Source organism: Pleuronectes platessa, chromosome 8 (genome assembly GCF_947347685.1).
Source record: "Pleuronectes platessa chromosome 8, fPlePla1.1, whole genome shotgun sequence".
NCBI lineage: Eukaryota > Metazoa > Chordata > Actinopteri > Pleuronectiformes > Pleuronectidae > Pleuronectes > Pleuronectes platessa.
In genome coordinates, this window is record NC_070633.1 from 22,958,564 (window position 1) to 22,976,532 (window position 17,969).

At 41.7% G+C, this 17,969-nt stretch overlaps 2 protein-coding genes across 4 annotated transcripts; one reads left to right on the plus strand and one right to left on the minus strand.

Moving 5' to 3' along the window:
* Positions 1-822: 822 nt before the first annotated feature.
* Positions 823-8,519, minus strand: gsr (glutathione reductase). Of its 2 annotated transcripts, none has more exons than XM_053429228.1 (13): positions 8,353-8,519; positions 7,350-7,581; positions 6,376-6,402; positions 6,120-6,208; positions 5,283-5,352; positions 5,050-5,197; positions 4,873-4,927; positions 4,681-4,780; positions 4,340-4,594; positions 3,442-3,553; positions 2,679-2,810; positions 2,378-2,511; positions 823-1,431 (listed from the first exon to the last, which is right to left on the minus strand). In XM_053429228.1, exons 1-13 carry the CDS (start codon positions 8,397-8,399, stop codon positions 1,282-1,284), a joined length of 1,551 nt encoding a protein of 516 aa, XP_053285203.1. In that variant the 5' UTR covers positions 8,400-8,519; the 3' UTR covers positions 823-1,281. The 2 variants fall into 2 exon arrangements, with proteins under 2 accessions (XP_053285203.1, XP_053285204.1); XM_053429229.1 differs by having other exon boundaries at positions 7,350-7,533; positions 8,353-8,518.
* Positions 8,520-12,223: 3,704 nt separating this feature from the next.
* LOC128445854 (uncharacterized) lies at positions 12,224-17,935 on the plus strand. Of its 2 annotated transcripts, none has more exons than XM_053428721.1 (2): positions 12,224-12,475; positions 12,738-17,935. In XM_053428721.1, exon 2 carries the CDS (start codon positions 12,880-12,882, stop codon positions 15,382-15,384), a length of 2,505 nt encoding a protein of 834 aa, XP_053284696.1. In that variant the 5' UTR covers positions 12,224-12,475; positions 12,738-12,879; the 3' UTR covers positions 15,385-17,935. The 2 variants fall into 2 exon arrangements, with proteins under 2 accessions (XP_053284696.1, XP_053284695.1); XM_053428720.1 differs by having other exon boundaries at positions 12,224-12,368.
* The last annotated feature ends 34 nt before the right edge of the window (positions 17,936-17,969 follow it).

Genomic DNA, 17,969 nt, shown 5'->3' on the forward strand with positions numbered 1-17,969 from the left:
TGCAAACCACCGTGGAAACAAGGTCATAACAATGAGAACAGTACATGACATGATGAGTATATGTACAGGTCTTTATAGACAATATATAAATACACATTCATTGTGTTAATAAACATACTTAAAGATGTATAAATGTGAAGTTATATGAAGTGTCTGCAAAGACTGTTTATAAAGATATATAAGGTATCCTTATGAAATAGTAATATATATCAAGTCTCTTTATAGACTTAAAGATTGTATATATAGTACATTGACAAAAAAATACATACAAAATATATTTATTCTGTTAATATAAATATGTGTCGTCTCTATATGTATACACACTTAATATAATTTCTGTATTGACTGTATATAAAGATATATAAATTGTCTTTATAAACTATACACTGGTATTGTCTCTTTGATTTTATTTAAAGATGCAATTATGAATAGTCTTTTTTATTATTAATTAGATTAAAGTATGAAGTGTCTTTGTTTATATACAAACAGTATATTAAGTCTCTTTTCTGTAGGCAGTATACAAAGATATATAGTCTCTTTATACAGTCTATACTTCTGAATAGTTCTGACTTCACTATTCATTTCCATCCCTTTTCACTCAAGTGTTTTAAATTAAATGTTGTTCTCACAGTTTGACCTGTCAGAGTCTTTCTTAGGTTTGAGCAGGAACACAGCTCCCTCTGTCAAAACACTTCTTTCACAGCCCAACCCTCGATTAGTGCAAACAGAGACAGGGAAGGGCAGAGAGGTGTAAAAACAACCCCCCCCAAAATAAAACGACAAACGGCTGAGTCACGAAGAAATGAAAAGAATCACAACACCTAAGAAAAAAGGTTTATTGAATATTTTAAACAGTACATTAGATAGGCTATGGCCTTGCATTGGTAGTAAATATTTTCTTTAAGAAGCAGCAGTATAATTATTCTGACAAAAGACTGACAAATCAAACACATACACAAGGAGAGAGGTCTTTCGACTTCCCGTGCCATCACTTGACAACAGCACCTGCCGATCCATCACTTCCATTTCACAATCATTCAAATAGAATTCAGAACAGTTGAAAAAGACCATAACTCCATCTTGGTTGATTTAGGAGAAAACTAGAAGAGGAAAAATGAAAAACTGCTCACAAATAAGGTCACTTAAATGAGAGAAAATGGTTGTAGGTGGATTTGGAAAGCAAGACGTCAAGCTGCTGCGAGAGTAGTGGTGACTCTGTCCTGGTATGCTTGTCTTGGTTGCACAGGGCAGCGGGGGGGGTAGGGGGAGTTTGCGTTTGCATTAACGCATCGTGACAAATTCCTCAGACGAGGTGGGGTGGATGGCAATAGACTTGTCAAAGTCTGCTTTGGTAGCACCCATTTTGATGGCCACAGCGAAGCCCTGCAGCATCTCATCACAGCCCAGGCCCTGCATGTGCAGACCCACCACCTGAGGAAACAACACAGTTCAGTACTGGAAAGTCACTGCAGTTGTACACAAGAGTCCAAAACAAGGACAAAGTACAACTCATAGAGGTTTAGTTCCATTTGGTGCCAGATGTCAAAGCCTTGAAGAGCCTTTTGGTGCTGTTTTCTGTATTTGACCTATACACATATGGAAAAATTAAGCCCAAATATTCCGGATACAACAGCTGCCATCTTGTCCCCATGATGTCATTAACAGCTGGAGTCTGCACAGTATAGCGATCGGGGGGATGGAGCTGCAGTAGCTAGATCCAACTGATACACACATTCAAAAATGAATTTGACAGGTACATGGACTTTTTTGTTTGGTCCATGTCCAATCCACTAACTGGGAGGAGGCAGGGTTCATGACCTATTCTGTAGCCAGCCACTAGGGGGTGATTGAGACTTGAGTGAGCCAACTTCCTACTTTTCCCAGAATGACTTTCAACTACCAATCTTGTTTAACAACAAGTAACCAATCTTGTTTAACCTGCGGTTCAGGAATCACTGAATTTATCATGTGAAGCCAACTCATACGTACCATACACTAAATGTGTTGTGTGTGAATTGCCTACTGACTAATTGCCTACTATTTGCTACTTAAATAAGAGCTGATCCATGAAATAAAAATATATATTAAAAATAATTTCCAACCTATTAACAGTTTTTGATCAGTCTTAACATCGATTAGAGAAGAATCTTCCTGATCTCTTTAATGTTTACTTTATGAAGCACATAGAGGAGAGTTTTACACAGGTTTCAGATCTTCATTATAAAGTGTTACCAATGAGAGGCTTGAGAAATGGCCACAGCAACAGAAAGCAGCAATTTCGATAGATTCAAAACTAGTTGTAGAAAGTTCAAGACAGAGGTAAATGTACAGTTTTTGCTTTGTAAATATTTAATATTTCAAATCAGACGTCTCCTACCTTCTCCTCTTTGCCCACACACACCAGCTTCATGATGCACTGACTCTTCCTGCTCGTGAGGGCGTGATACATCGGGGTGAAAGAAGTCTTGTAAATCTTCACATTCTCCTTCCCCGAAGATTTAATGGCCTCGTCTGTGAGATGAACAAATGTGTTTCCATCAGCTGAAACTTTTATCTAGGCAGTAAATGTGGTGTAAATTTAAATTTCCGACCTTGCAGGGCATTACACAGATATTGGAAAATGTCACTGTTCTGAAAAGTTAATTTGCTCCCCATCTTTTGTTAAATCTTTTGCTCACCTTCTGTGAGGCCCACCGTGCCGATGGGTGGGTGACTGAACACCACTGTGGGAATAGTGGAGTAGTCCAGCTTGGAGTCCTTCTTGCCCTCAAACAGTCTGTGTGCCAGCTTCCTGCCTGCAGCAATGGCAACTACCCAGACACACAACAGAACATCAGTCCATCTCTAAATAAGATTTAATCAGATTTTTATTTGAAATCTCCTCCTCCTTCTGACTGAAACACGACTTTTCCTGAAGATCTCACATCACACTGTTATTATTTAATATTACATTTAGAACATTTAGTTTTCAGATGTGACTAGAGGAGTAGGGGAAGTTGACTTCTGAACTATGACTCTCAAATGTATTAGAATGACAGTCCTGTGATTGCACGCCTCTGCCGGCCAGTGCAGTTTAAGTCCACATAAGTCTCTTTACCCAGACAGTGACCCCTGTGACCTTTGACCACTGAAAAATAATGAGTAAATATTTGAGTCCAATTGACAACTGGTCCAAACTTGGAGAATTTCCCAGAAGGCAGATTGAGTCTTAAGGTTTTTATGAGTGCAAAAAAATACCAATTGTGAGGCCACAATGACCTGTGACCAAAATAAATCTAATCAGTTCATGTTTGAGTTTGCACAAAATATAATATAATAACAGGAAAATATTATTCACATTTCAGTCTCAGGAAAATACCTCTGAACTCTCATAATGACCTTAACATCGCTGTGGTATTTAACATTTGTGAAATGATTTGTGTAGTTAATGCAGCCTCCTACCAGGTGTGAGCAGAGCTTTGCCACAAACGTCTCCGACAGCGTAGATCCCGGGTCGACTGGTGTTCTGAAAATCATCCACAATGATGTGGCCTCGCTCGTCTGTGTCCGCACCCTGAAAAAACACGCATTAACCGTTATATCATCATTATTAATCAGCTAAAACCAATAATAGAATAACAGCAAGGTGCAGAAAAAATTGGTCAGTCTCAAACCAAGCAGATAGTGGAGTTGGTCACAAAACACACTTCAAAATGCCTAGTAGTTAAACTGCTGTTTTGTAACTCACTCACATTCTTTATTTTATTGAATATGTGGTATTAGGTCGATGCATCTATCCATTAATTCAACTTCCATTAGACAATCTGAACTTTCACTTCTCTCTGCTGCGACAAACAGAAGGAGGAGGCTTCACCTGGACTTAACCTGTCCCCTTAATCCATTATTTGAAGGTTAACTCTGAGCTAACAAACATTTTACAAGTGCCAACATCTCACTCATCACCTCTGGCAAACAAGAGACTGTTATGTCACAACTGTCTGATCTTTTCCCCAGATTATCGCTAATTATTGATTTAAGCCATCACCGTGCCTGGTTTATTTCGAGCTCTTTTTATGCAACGTGTTACACATTGCAATAGTTCATCCAGTATATACACTTGTCTTGTGTAGAGGATCAGATAAGATGTGTGTTCAGAAAATAAATACAAATCTGAGCAGAAGCAGCCAGGATGAGGTTGACATGGTTAAATCTGCACAGAGCCAAAAGCTACTTGATTCCCTGTGTGCACATGAAGTGTAATAAGCTGGAGTTATCCGTCTGTACCTGTTTTGTTAATGGACACTACATGTGCTGTTGTTGTCAATCATTTTGTTTGTCGAGGACCATTTGCCTATGTTACCGTCTCGCTGATGTTCAGTCCCAACGTGTTTGGCTGCCTGCCGATGGCCCAGAGAAGACAGTCCACCTCCTGGATGGTGCTGATCTTCTCCTCGTCGTTCTTCTTCTCGGGATCTTTGGTGGTGATCGTCACCTCCAGACCTTGATCTGTTTTACGCACAGACTTCACCTGCGAGTTCTTCCACAGATCTATGCCCGAGTTCTGCAGCTCTTTGGTGCAGTTTGAGCTTATGAGGCTGTCAAAGTTCCTCAGAACCTGCAGAGGGAACACGAGAGTTGCACTTAGTTGCAGGCCACTGAGAATCAGAGCAGGGTTTTTTGATTTGTGCGGTGGTTTCTTACTCCTGTTTGTCGAATCACGAGGGATGTTTTGGAGCCAAGGGTGGAAAGGATGCCCGCCATCTCCACTGCGATATAACCGGCGCCCACAATCACAGTGCGCCTGTAGGGAGGGGAAAAACACCATCTTATCACAGACACAAATTTTCCAAATAGTTTCCAATAAACACTTCAGAGATTATTTGATAAACTCACTTTGGCAGAGTTTCGAGTTCAAAAAAGCCATCACTGGTGATGCCAAGACTTGCCCCTGAAATTATCAATAAACATCTTTAACTATTTTGTCATTTCTTGAATGAAATAAAACAGGTACAGTAACGTTAAACACAGAGATGATTACTGTTTCCAAGTAAAACAAAAGCACAGTCTGACCTGGAACTTCAGCATCACTCGCAACAGTAGGCTGCCCTCCAGTGGCGATAAGGATGTGCGGCGCTGTGTACTTCTTCCCATCCACCTCCACAGTCGGCTCAGGATCATTGGTGAACCTGGCATGACCTTGAATAGTTTGGATTTTAGCCTGTAAAGGAGAAGCAGTCGTTGTTTTAGGAGGAAGTACGTTCACAGAGAAGACAGTGAAATAAATAATGTGAATTTTAAATTACCTTGTCGAGGTTGCTGCGATAAATGCGATTTAGGTGAGTGATGTAAGCGTCTCGTTTGACTTTAAGAGTTCTGCAAACACAAACAAAGCATAGTTGATGTTCACAACTATTCTTCTGTAGGTGGAAAAATGATTCCTACAGTAAAACAACTTCCTCTATTCAGACATCCAGCCTCAACATTAACATGTATGATGGCTGATATAACTGTAATGACCCTACTACAGAGCTTTTTGAATAAAAACTGATATTGAATATTCCTCTAACTACAGCTGGATGAGTTATCACTTTGTCTGATTCTCAGTTGGAACATGACAACATTTTTATAGTTTATCATTATGTTTTGAGGGATTATATTTTTTTACTCTATGATAACCACAGAATAATATTTACGTCACCGTGCGGGTCCTGCTTCAATCAACAGGGGAGGGACAAAATAACACAAACTCCTGAGAATACAGTACAATCTTTAAAAGGTTTAACAATTAGCTTTCAAACATTATATCAGTGTTCAGTGATACTGTTATAGCCCACTGTGTGTTTTAATACAATTTCTTTCTGTATTGAATAAACACAATCTTTAATTGTAACCCTGCACAGTACGTTAGTGTTTGGATCATTGTTTCCTGGGTGCGCCTTCCTGGGTCTTATCTTGAAGTGTCACCGTGACTGAGCATGTTGTTCACACAGACAGAGCAACAGGCTGAAGTCAAGCAACAGAGAAGTGGACCAGTGAAATAAACCCCTCTTTGTTCCAGGAATTACCGAGCGACAGGTTTCAAAAGAGCTCTTTGAGTTTGCCAAACAAAAGAAGAAACAGTCACAGATACTGTAACTTACTCCCAACTGAATCGAACATTTCCAACGTCAAAGCCGTAATCACTGTGGTCGTGGAGATACTCGGCGTGAACCGCTGCATTCCACATCACCTGTGAGGAGAGGAACAGGTCATATGTGATATACGATACAATATACTTTATCTGGGACTCAGTGCTGAAGAGGTACTGGAATTAATCTGGTGTGTTTTAATGCTTAGTGACACATGATTATGTCTCTGAGTTAAACTATGATAATTACAATGGAAGGGACTTTTTACCTTCTTGGGGACACAGCCAACATTTACCTGAAACACATGGAAACAGCAAATTAGTTCAGTGTACGTTTGATTAAATAAATTCAACGTGTTAAAGTTATAAAGAAAAGAGAAGAAAAGGGGGTCTTGATCATGTGCACTGGTGTTAAATGAAAAACTGGGGCCAAAACTAAGACATTTGAGGAGGCTGCCACAGATCTGCACAATGATAAACCAGCTCCGGTAACTGAGAAGATAGGGATGATAAATGAGAACCCGGTGGTATCACTTCCTTATCGCTCTCTTTAATCCTGACTTCATCCGTCTCCCTATGACATACCGTACAACCCAGCGTCAGTGCATCATTACACAAACAACAACAACTTCCTTCTTTGAGGATTAAATACCAAGTTTCAACTATCAAGATTTCAGAGTTTCCTCATACTTATAATGAACATGTGAATTAAACTGTGCTGAATAGGTATTTGCATGGGCATGAATATGTTACATGTGCTAACTTCCCTATTGTGAACAACTGTGAAATCAATGTGATGAAACATCTTGAGCCTTGTGCAACAAATATGGAGCAGCATCATGTTTTCTCATCACAACTGCAAAATCATCTGAAAAGGTCAGAATCTCTCATAATAACACCTACAATAAATAATACAAACCATAAGCAAACCATAACAATGTGATAATAAAAACTGAAGCTGTAACTAAAACCTCCTTCAACACTTCATCTGTCTAATGCACCTTTTTAGTCGTTTTAATAATAAGGAGCTTTGTCTGTTCTGTTTTAAACACTGGCTGTAGACACTGGTTTGCAGCAAACTTGTCACGCACCCACAGTGTTTGTTGTGAGCGACAGAACAAGATCCAGAACAGGAGCCTGGAGGCTTCGCACTGAAGCTGGTATCGAACATGTGTGGTGGTGCAGAGGGGACAGTGGAGGTGCTGTGGTCCGGCTGTGTGTTTGCTTTTCAAGTTTTACTCACGCAGGTACCTCCGAGTCTGTGACTCTCGATCACGGCGGTTTTCGCTCCGAGCTCCGACGCCCTCCGAGCCCCGGCCAGACCCCCGGAGCCGCCGCCGATCACCAGGAAGTCGAAGCGGGCCGTGTTCGGGTCCGCTGCCGCCGGGTGTGAGGCCATGCTGCGGCGAAGCTCTGCCGCTGCGTGTCTGCGGAAAGACCGAGAGAGCGACTCAATCCAGCGGGGAGGCTGCGTCCTGGAGAGCCGGAGTAAAACTGCCATAACCAGGAAGTTCACAGGCTATGTGTGTGAATGTGTGTGTGGGCGTGCGCGTGTGTGTACGTGTGTGTGTGTGTGTGTGTGTGTGTATTGGAGAGAATGGGAGGGTCAAGTGAAAGCCAGTGCTGCGTCATTATGAATTGCAACAATAGTGTGTAAATCCCAGAAACAGTTTTCACAATAGTCATGGTGATCCGGACACGGGCTACAGAGGAGAGGCCACAATAACAACAGGAAATCAATCCATATCATATACTATACTACATACTACAACTATATACATGTATATTCATGTGTGTGTGTATATATATACACAAACACACATCTCGATATTCATAAAATAAAGTATAATACTGGCAAATTATAACGATATATACATACAGTTGTGTATATATTAAGATACATCTCTAAATTCACAACATGAAGTATACTACAGGCAAATTATAACTGGGTACATATCTTTTTATACAGACATATTCATACATATATAAACAAACATCTCTATGTCCATATCATACTGTATACCACTGTCAAATTCTACTTATATATATTCATATACTGCATTACTGCCTCTGATTGTTATTGCCTGTTTTGATTCTATTTGATCTTGTGTTAAATCAGAGCAACACATGAATAGAACCCCAGGCTATGAATAAATGAATAGATGTAGAGACTCTGCAGCCACACAGAGGCAGAAAGCTTCTCCTCCTCACTTCTGTGTTCCTGATGAACCCAGTGTGTCCCTCACCTCTGGGACACAGGAGGAAACAGTCTGCAGATCCTCATCCACACCATGTCTCTGTCTCCTTTAGGACAGGGTTCATCCAAACGTCCCCACAGAGTCCAGGTGTTTATTCTCCTGTCTGCTCGCTGTCAGCTGATGAGAAGCCTGAGCGTCACAAACTAAAGCTGCAGATCACTTCCTGTGTCAAACCGTCACGGCCACGTGTGTAACAGCTGATCAGGTTTAACTCGCTTCCTGCCTGCGACTAAAAACCACCGTAAATCTCCCTTTTTACAACTTAGGGAGAATCGCGTGTTTAAAACGTGTCGTGCAAAAGGCGGAAGGTGTCATGTTTGAATGCGTGAGTGATGCAGGGACATGGAATTGGTTTCTGGTGTGAACAATTCCAAGAAATAAAACCAAAACACGTTACGTTTGCGTTGTTTAAAATCAAGAATAGCATCTACGCTGCGCCCACTTCTTCTTCTACTTTCATTTAATGGTGATTGCAAACAACTCGGAGACGCAATACCGCCATCTTCTGGATTTTTCTCAATCAATCAGTCATTTAAATTCTATTTCTAAAGCCCTTCTTCACAAATCCGAATGTGTCTAATATGTCTGAACAAGGTGCGACATCCTATGTTCTTCAACCCTCAACATGAGTATGAGGAAATTACAAAAAACAAACCTTTAACAGGGGGGGAAACATAGAAACCTCAGAGAGACACGTGTGAGGATCCCTCTCGCAGGACGGACAGAAGTACGATAGATGCTGTGTGTAACTGGACACATCAACAGAATTACAATATGTACAACACTGATTAGAAGAAACAGTTTGTAACATAATGGAAAAGTGTGTCAATGTTTAAAGAATCTAGACAAAAGTAAATGTCTTATAGAGATGAAGGGAGCAGCCGGTTGTTGTCAGTAAAAGTAGAATATGTGCGTAGGCGTATTGTACGTCAATAAAATACAATGTCTCCGCCCTTTAAGACAAGAAAATAATGATTCCATATGTGTTCCTTGAAAAAGCCCCATGAAGAATATTTTCACCATGTCTACACCATTAAGATTGTCGATATGACTGTTAGCCAAAAGGGATACTTGTTAGATGAATAAATCAGACCTCTGAAGTCTCAACTTAACTTTCAGGCCCACCTCCAAGAAGAGAAATGATCAATGATCGTTAAATAAATCAGAACCGGGAAGAAATCTACAAACCGTTTTTGTCCAGACGCCTCAGAGGGATCCAGGTCTTTAAAGTGCGAGATCTATCAAACCCTTCGTGAGACATTTCAACCCGCACACACAGCTGCTGTGTATGGAGGACCATACATGACTTAAGTAAAAATAAATAAATAAATGTATAAATAAATACATACATAAATAAATAAATAAAAAAGGAAATTAATTAATTAATACAGAAATAAATAAATAAATATGTTAATACGAAAATAAATGTCAAAATAAATGTCTTAAATATATTTGCACATTTATTTATTCCCTGATACATTTCCTTTTCATTTGCAGTGTCCTTATGCTAATGAGAAAGGCGGGCCTAAACGCAGTCTCATGCAGGATTGGTCACAGGAGTGTAATGATCCATCCCTACTACTTCTGCCTCTCAATGCTGGTGTCCAGTACCTGTTTGCAGCGTTGAGCCAGTTCACACTTAAAATGAACTAGTTCAAGTTCAGAGGGTTAGTTAAGGTTATTTTTTATTGGGATGATTTAGGTGTCAGTAGTCCTGACTGTGAGCGTCACGTCTGGTGTTGTACTGAGCACAAGGAGCGAGCTGAGAGGAGAAGGAGGAAACAGAAACTCCAGCTCGGTACAAACCACCTGCAGCTTCTGCTCTGATCATGAAGCCGCTGATCTCTGAGCAGATGTGACCAGAGAAACTCTGTGTTTCCACTGTTCTACAAAGTCACTAACTGGCTGTTTCACGGTGAAGAGCTCAAGTCTCAGTCACTGCCCGTGTCTCTGAGATAGTGTGTGGCTGAGCGCAGGGGTTGATTTCTTTTTACTGTCAGAGACTGAAGTTTTTTGAGTGTTTGTTTGATTACTGTTGTAGCTGAGGTCGAGGTAAAAGTCTATCTGCCTGCAGCTGGTAACATGTGTTTGAGAGACAAAAAATAGGACACTATCGAGGTTTAAGTTAATATTTTTTTATTAAAACTTTGCTGAGCAAATTTGTTTTGAATTGACATTGTTTTTATCTGTTTATAAATTAAAGGACATATGATTTAAATACTACGTCAAACTTCGGTGCTTGTATATTGTTATGACCATGGCGGTGCAGGAGAGGAAAAGAAAAGAAAAGAAAAGAAAAGAAACTGCGTGCGCACATCCTGTGCAGAAGCCCATTGCGCACATCCTGCGCAGAAGCCCACTGCGCACCTTCTGCGCAGAAGCCCATTGCGCAGGAATTGCGCGCACAGTTTTTTTTATTTTATTAATTTAATTAAAAAGAAAATCTTTTTTTTTATTTTATTTTTTGAATTAATTTAAATTTACATACTGTAAGATATTTTGTTATCAATAAGAGATTGACATCACAGCCAATTTAAAGAGTTCAATATCTTGCCGGAAAGTACATGGGAGAAAGTGGGGATTGAACCCAGGACTTTCTCAATGGAGAACCTTCACTTTCCCAACTAGGCCAATCCGCCTGCTGATACCAGTGTGGAACTAAGCACAATAAGAAGATGGACAAATTATCGTGTGTCTGTGTGTCCGTGTCATTCTGTGCTGCTTTTGATACACACTTCAGAGAAGATATTTTCTACTCTTCTACATATATTTGACAGCCTTACTTAAAAGTTACTTTTATATTTTGGGATTTTAGATACTGGATAATTTAACATGCTTTAAAACCCTATGGTTAGAGAATAACCCAGTAGTTCTTCTGACGCCTTTCAAAAATCACAGTCTGCTGTGATGTCCTGAGGCTGCCCCCTGCTGGGTGCTGGGTTCCTCTGCACTCCAGCTGCTGTCCTGAATGAGCTTTGCTAATGAAAGAAGACTGCAAAGTCACAGTATGCGTTGAGAGCACAGCATCCTGGTTTAAATGTTACTACCAACACATCTCCTTTGGTACTCTGTGCGCAACAATCATACTGTGTCAGGGTGAAAATGGTAATTAATTCAAATGCATACAGTACAAGCGACACAAACGCTTTGTACTAACAGGAGAAAACTTCCACCAAAGTCGTCAAAATATGCACTATTTCAGGATGGATGTTCTGCATTCTATCTATTGTTTTATATTAATGTATACAGTTTTAAGTTAAGCAAGACAGGTTTCTGTTTAAGAAAGATTCGTACTTTATTCAGTTAATTTATCTATTATTAAAGGGAATTGCTGGATAATAATTTGTTTCCCATGTGTTCATGTCACTCAAAAATATGCATCTAAATCAATTCAGGATCAAATTGTTAAAAAAATCGTTTCACTGACAAAAAAAGGGGCTAAAAAAATTCACCACGCCAGGAAGGGTTAAGGCAATCGGGTCGGCCAGCCCTATCAATGAGGTGTCACTTATTTATTTTTCAGAGAGTTGGCAACCATAACTGCATCAGACATTACAAATTAAAAAAATCTCTTCTGTCTTCCGGAAAAAAACCTTCGACCACTTCCGGAGCTGTCAAGTACAATAAAACAAAAAAATCAACTTCCGGCCAACACTGTCCCCTCTCATAAGAAAAAACGTCCAAACATTGTGTTAAAGCATACAAAACCATTTGAAAAGTTAGAAAGATGCCTTTCACGTTGTTTGCAATATTAACATAATAAAACTAATTGGGGGCGTTTTGTTTTTGATCGCACACTTTTATTTTGAAGACAGGAGCGGCTGGTTTCCGGAACAGCTAGCTAGCTAGCACAGATAGCTAACGCCTAGCTAACATCAGAGCGTCTCGGCTAGCGGTGTGAACAAGCGGCAGCATCACGTCCGAAGAACATATTTCAAACCAACCTGTTGACTCTAAATCGTTTACTACAGACCCACAGCGACCCCCCACGACACTCCGGCCTGGTACGTGCGTGTCATTTGACTCCGTTATAAACATAAACAGCAGAGAAGCGGGGCCGTCGTCTCTGCGCCCCCCCCTCTCCTCCTCCTGCCTCAGAATATGTGGCCAGGTACGGCCTTCCGCTTGTTTTCAAAGGGACATGTATAGACAGGCGACTTCCCGGTGTTGTTAGCTAGCTGCTTTGTATCTGTTTGTATGCAAAACGCATTGTTAGCTTCAGAGGAAGTTGCTTTAGGAGGTGTGTGTGTGTGTGTGTGTGTGAGGGGGAGGGGTTGGGGTTGATGGGCCTCGTCTGTTGTTTTGTCAGCATGATGCTCTCCTCTGTGATCCTCATTCAAGTCTTTGGTGTCTGTCTCACTTGCTTCCTCCAGGCCGCAGACGTCTGGTTTGTCACCTCACGGCCTCGTCGGCCTTCCCTCTGATGAGGAGCCCCTGACATTAGGTGGAAGATGGATGTTTCCTCCACTGTGTAGCTGCAGCCTGTGAATCAGGGGGTGGATCCATCGCTGCCACATGACCAGCACAACCCCTCTGCTAAACATGAAACCTGTCAGCTATCAGAGCTTGCCGTCATCCGTGAGCGCCGGACACCAGGACCGGGCCCTGGACCGCGTGCTGAGCGCCCCCAAGGTGATGTACTGTGAGAAGTGTGGGTTCGCCTCCATGGACGTGGCTGTGTTCAAGAAGCACATGATCGAGCACATGGGGGCGAGGTTTTACTGCTTCTACTGCAACAACGTCTCGTTCAGCGAGGCCGAGTTAAATGTGCACCTGAAGCAGCACACGTCCAAGTATCCGTTCACGTGTCCCCACTGTGGACAGGGCTACATGCGGAGGCTGTGTCTTGTGAAGCACATTGATCGTCTTCATAGTAAAAGCATCAGCCAAGGACCAGCAAAGCCCGGCATGACTTTAATTTCTCCCGTGCCTGTGTCCAGTGCCTTATCGAGCGTGTCTTCTGCTGATCCAACACCACCCTGGCCAACTGTTCGGGTGACCGTACCTGCCCTGAGTGCACCTGCAATCAGACTGGATAAAGACGAACAGAGAGGGAAAACACTGGACACTATTATATCGAATGCCTCTAATGGAAACACAGAACTCTTTTCTCCTTTCAATGGACTCCTACAGCACAACAGGGCTCTAACCGTTTCTCTCCCGGAGGAAATAACGATCCCCGCAGGCTGCTTGGTCGAACTTGTTGAGGTGAAAACTGTAAATGGGACAAAAGAGCTAAAACTGAGGCTCGTCTCTCAACAAGAAAACAAGTCTGTGATCAAAGATGCAAGGACAACAGTCTGTCAGGGCACCACACAGGGAAAGCCTTTAACATCCACATTAAACCATCAGTCTTCTATAATGAAGTCTGCAAGCATGGGGATGTGCACAGTAAACAGGAAGCAGTGTGAAACAAAGACGGTGAATGTGGAGCGTCCTGCTGCTGTCCCAGTCAGTATTTCCAATAACCTCCTGAATCAAGCGAGCAAAGAAAAGATTGGATTCAAAAGAAAGTCGCAAGAAATAATAAACCGGGAGTGGAAAACATTCATTCCAGATAAGATTCCCCAAACTATCCCCAGTCCTATTAGAGAAGGGAATAGTGGGATTAGAGTTGCACAAAGAGAACCTCTAAATCTTAATGCAGCCGCTCCCACTGTTGCCTCCCCCAGGGTTGCCAACAGGTTGACTAGCACCCTGCATCCGGACTCCAAGGGGACAAGGGTTTCCCAGAGAGCGGTGGAGGAAAGGATGAATTTAATTCCAGAGCCTTCCAAGAGCATCCCAGCCCAGAGAGCAAGCGACACAAAAAGCCTTCCTCAAGAGGGGTCGGTGGCTGTGAAGCTGGAACCCGGAGAGACCTGCCTCAGAAACAACACTGTCTCGAAAATAAAGACAGAGGCAGTGGGCTTGAACCAGCAACGTGTGACAGCCGTGGGCGTTCCCTTTCCCGCAGCCTCAAAAGTGAGACCTCCAGCAATTTTATCGTGTAAGGATAACGTCGTCCCAAATCAGTCTTTTCCAGCGCACAGGACTCTAAATGAGCGCTCATCAGTCAAAACCTCGATGCTTTCAAATAATACAAAGTCTAAGAACTCAGCTTGGACCCAGGAAGTGAGATCCCGTGAGAGAGCAGGAGAAAGAGACGATCCAGATCCCGAGAGCTTTCCAATAATTTCCTCTGTGTTTTCGTTAAGTCAACAACCAGGAGAGGTGCAGGGCTCCATCCAGCCACTGGTGATGGCTCTGCGCGGCATCGTGATGGATAAAAGCAACAGTTCGGGCAGTTCACATCCTCAAGGTCACATCAAGATAATAAAAGGAACCGAGCAGGTGAGAAAATTGCCGACAGCAGGGTTCCGTGCTCAGGTGGCTGCAAAGGATGGACCCATCATCCTTGACCCTTTACCTACGGAGCGGTGCATTGACTCTGTGAAAGTAGAAGAGCAGAAGGACGTCCAGCATCACCCTGCACTGACCAACCTCCACGTTGAAGTAAAGGAGGAAAAGAATATCACTACTCCAACAGAAACTCTTGCATCAAAATCCTCGACGGATCAGGGATCTGTTTCAAAAATTGCAGCATACGTGGACGCATCCGTGGGTACAGAGACTCTGCAGTTTGTGGAAAAGACCGAGTACGACATCTCGAAGTTCCTCACTGTCTCTCTGAAGAGGGTACAGGTAGGCGTGTGGAAGAAAAACAGGAAAGGACTGAAACTAAGAATTTCCAAATATAAGACTAATTTACCTGTGGTCAGTGTTGCTGATTGTGCAGTTATTAACCCAATGCCGCTGAAGGAGGACCAGCTGGTGAAGAGACCGGGCCCCAACCAGCCCGTGGTGGTTCTCAACCACCCACAGCCCCGGGCCCCTGTACAGGGAGCGAGGCCGGACACTATCGCCGACACAGGAGCCTCCGAGGGGGTTCCGAAATGCCAAATCTTAAAAATGCGGCTGAGCAAAGTGATGGGGCAGAAATATGAGGTGATGGGGTGCACTGTCCGAGTCTTTCCATGAGGACAAAGTATCACTGGAAAGAATTGTACATTTATATAGAAAGGAAAAGTATTACAATGGGAAAATACTGATTTACATTCATGATGTTATATGTTTGTCTGTATAGGCATGGGATATGGATTGTTGAAGTGCAATGCAGTTATGTCTGCTTTGGGGGATGTTGTTAAATGGACCATCTGCTGTAGTAGATTCTGTCAGTAATACACAGATGTTAGGAGCTGTCTCAGAAGTTTGACAAACCAGTAGATCTGCCGGAGTCGAGGCATAAACGCATGCTGTTTATTTAAGATATCTTAATTTATTTTTGTGTAGGTTCTTGCGGCCCCTACAAGATGCGACTTGGAAGTAGATGTGGTACACGAATCACCTTTAAGACAAGTCTTTCAGAACATCGTGCCATATACAGTATAACCAAAGTCACGAGTTGGACATTTTTAATGATGAAAAAAAAAGATCAGTGGGTGGCAAAAAGTAATGATCATTTGTATGTAAGGAAAATTAGTAAAATCTTTTGGGGAAAAATAGGACATGCAGCTTACAAAATTCTGCGGTGATTTGAGGTTTTATTCAAGTATTTTCTTCCTCTTTTTCTGTTAGTAGTGAAAGTTTTCACATTAACAGAGCCATACAAAAGGAAAATAGAATCCCTTTTCGAGTCATCACATATCAGCACTACATAGACGAACGGAGCCCTGCACAAGCCTGTAAAATGCCCGTTTCTGCAAATGCGTCGGTAGCTTTCAACAATTCCCACATTTTTGTAACTGGTTCAGCACCTGGGCGACGACATTTCATTCAAAGTTGCCTGAGAAAGTTGGTTTTCCTTATGTCTTTTTTATGTGCAGCTCTCTGATTTGTTTAAATGCCGGGCTGGTTTCTTGTTCGATGGTGTGTTCAGGAACTCTTTGGCAACTGTAACATGAGCATTTCATATTTTTTAAACGTTCGTCAAGTCAATTTCATGCACAGTGCCCCGTTTTCCAACCAGAACTTTGATTGTCATTCATAAACAAACATTCTGAATGTTTTGGACTTTCCCATGTAGCCAGGAGTCCCTGAATGCAACAGTACCATTAGTTTCTTTGAGGCCGGAACCTAAAGGTCCCTAATACACATGAAATAGAAAGATGAGCTTCTTAAATGCTTCTTTCTGTTAAACCATAACTTCAAGCTGGGATTGGTCATCCTGTAAAGCGAGCAAGAGCAGGCTACCCTCTGAAAAAAGGCAACCTATACCCATCTTCTTCCCATCAGCCCTCACCTCAAGGGAAACAACTTACTAACCCCACCTTTCAAAGGGTAAAAGTCTTAAAGAGTCAATGTAAATGTTTATTTTATTGTTCAGTCACATTTTAAACTGCACTTACTGATACCTATATACTTTTTTTTAAACGTTTGCTGTGTGTGTGTGTGTTTTAATGGATCAGAAAATGTAATTATGATAGATTTGATAATTTGTGCAAAAGCCAGAGAAACAAGTGTTAATTCCATGAAACCCTCTTGGTTCATCCTTTCTCCCGCTGCAGTACAATTTGCTTTGTACCCTGCGGTCAGGAAAAAAACAGAGGAGCCTGAATCACTGATTTAAAGGTTGAGCGTGTAGAATTTAATGACATCTAGGGTTGAAGCTGTGTGTTGCAGCTGAACACCCCTCACCTCAACCTCTTCTTCAAAACATGAAGGAGAACCTGTGGAAACCTTCAGTTTGTCAAGTCTAGGATACTGTAAAAAAAACATGGCGGCCTCCGTAGAGAAGACCCGCGCTGATGTAAATATAAAGTCTTTAAATATAAAGGGCTCATTCTAGGGTCAAGAAAACTACACTCTAGTGAAAACATCACTAGGATTATTCTAAAATCAATTTCTGCCAATAGATCCCTTTCACCTCTTACACACTGAACCTTTATAGTGGGCGGGCATTAAACTGCCTTGTGACTTAAGGTATATTTAATTCTAGTGCCATGTAGATGCTCAGTGACTGTGGTGATTCTCGGGCGCTCAGAAACATTAAAAAACTCATTGCACAAAAACATGAAGAAGGCTGCTGGGGATATTCTGTCCTGATACTTTGCGGATCTGCTTCTCTTCTTCACGACAGCATCACTACACCCGTGTGTTCCTGTTCATACTGTAGTCATGATGATGTATGAGGGGCTGGACCTATGATTGAGTCAATAGGTTTTGGTTGCCCACAGATTTTATTGTGTAAATAAAAAACCGTGATGACATGTTAATTGCTCAGTAAGGAGCGGCTAACGTTCCACTGCTTCTTGTGCAACAGCAGTGATGCTGTGATCTACTTTTCTCACATGTCAGCATGTGAAGCTGCCTCTGTCTCTGTTATTATATATAATAATTTTTTTTTTTTCTTTGCTTGGCCTTTTATCCCGTCCTCATTTCTGTGGACATTTCCTCATGTTCCAGTTAAAGCAATTTTCGGTTTTACTACATTCAAAGTGTTTATCATTATTGTGTTCTCGTGTTTTTATATATATAAAAAAAAACAATTGTGTAACTCCTGCTTTTTCTATTAAAATCTAAGTAAATATTATTTCAACTTTGAATGGCTTCCTCCATCTTGTTCA

Coding starts and splice junctions, on each gene's coding strand:
- gsr (XM_053429228.1), bottom strand. CDS start 8,399: ATGGTGTGGATGAGGATCTGCAGACTGTTTCCTCCTGTGTCCCAGAG. Junction 5,353..6,119: donor AATGTTCGATTCAGTTGGGA/GTAAGTTACAGT, acceptor TTGTGTTTGCAG/AACTCTTAAAGTCAAACGAG. Junction 2,512..2,678: donor CACGGTGGGCCTCACAGAAG/GTGAGCAAAAGA, acceptor TTCATCTCACAG/ACGAGGCCATTAAATCTTCG.
- LOC128445854 (XM_053428721.1), top strand. CDS start 12,880: ATGACCAGCACAACCCCTCTGCTAAACATGAAACCTGTCAGCTATCAG.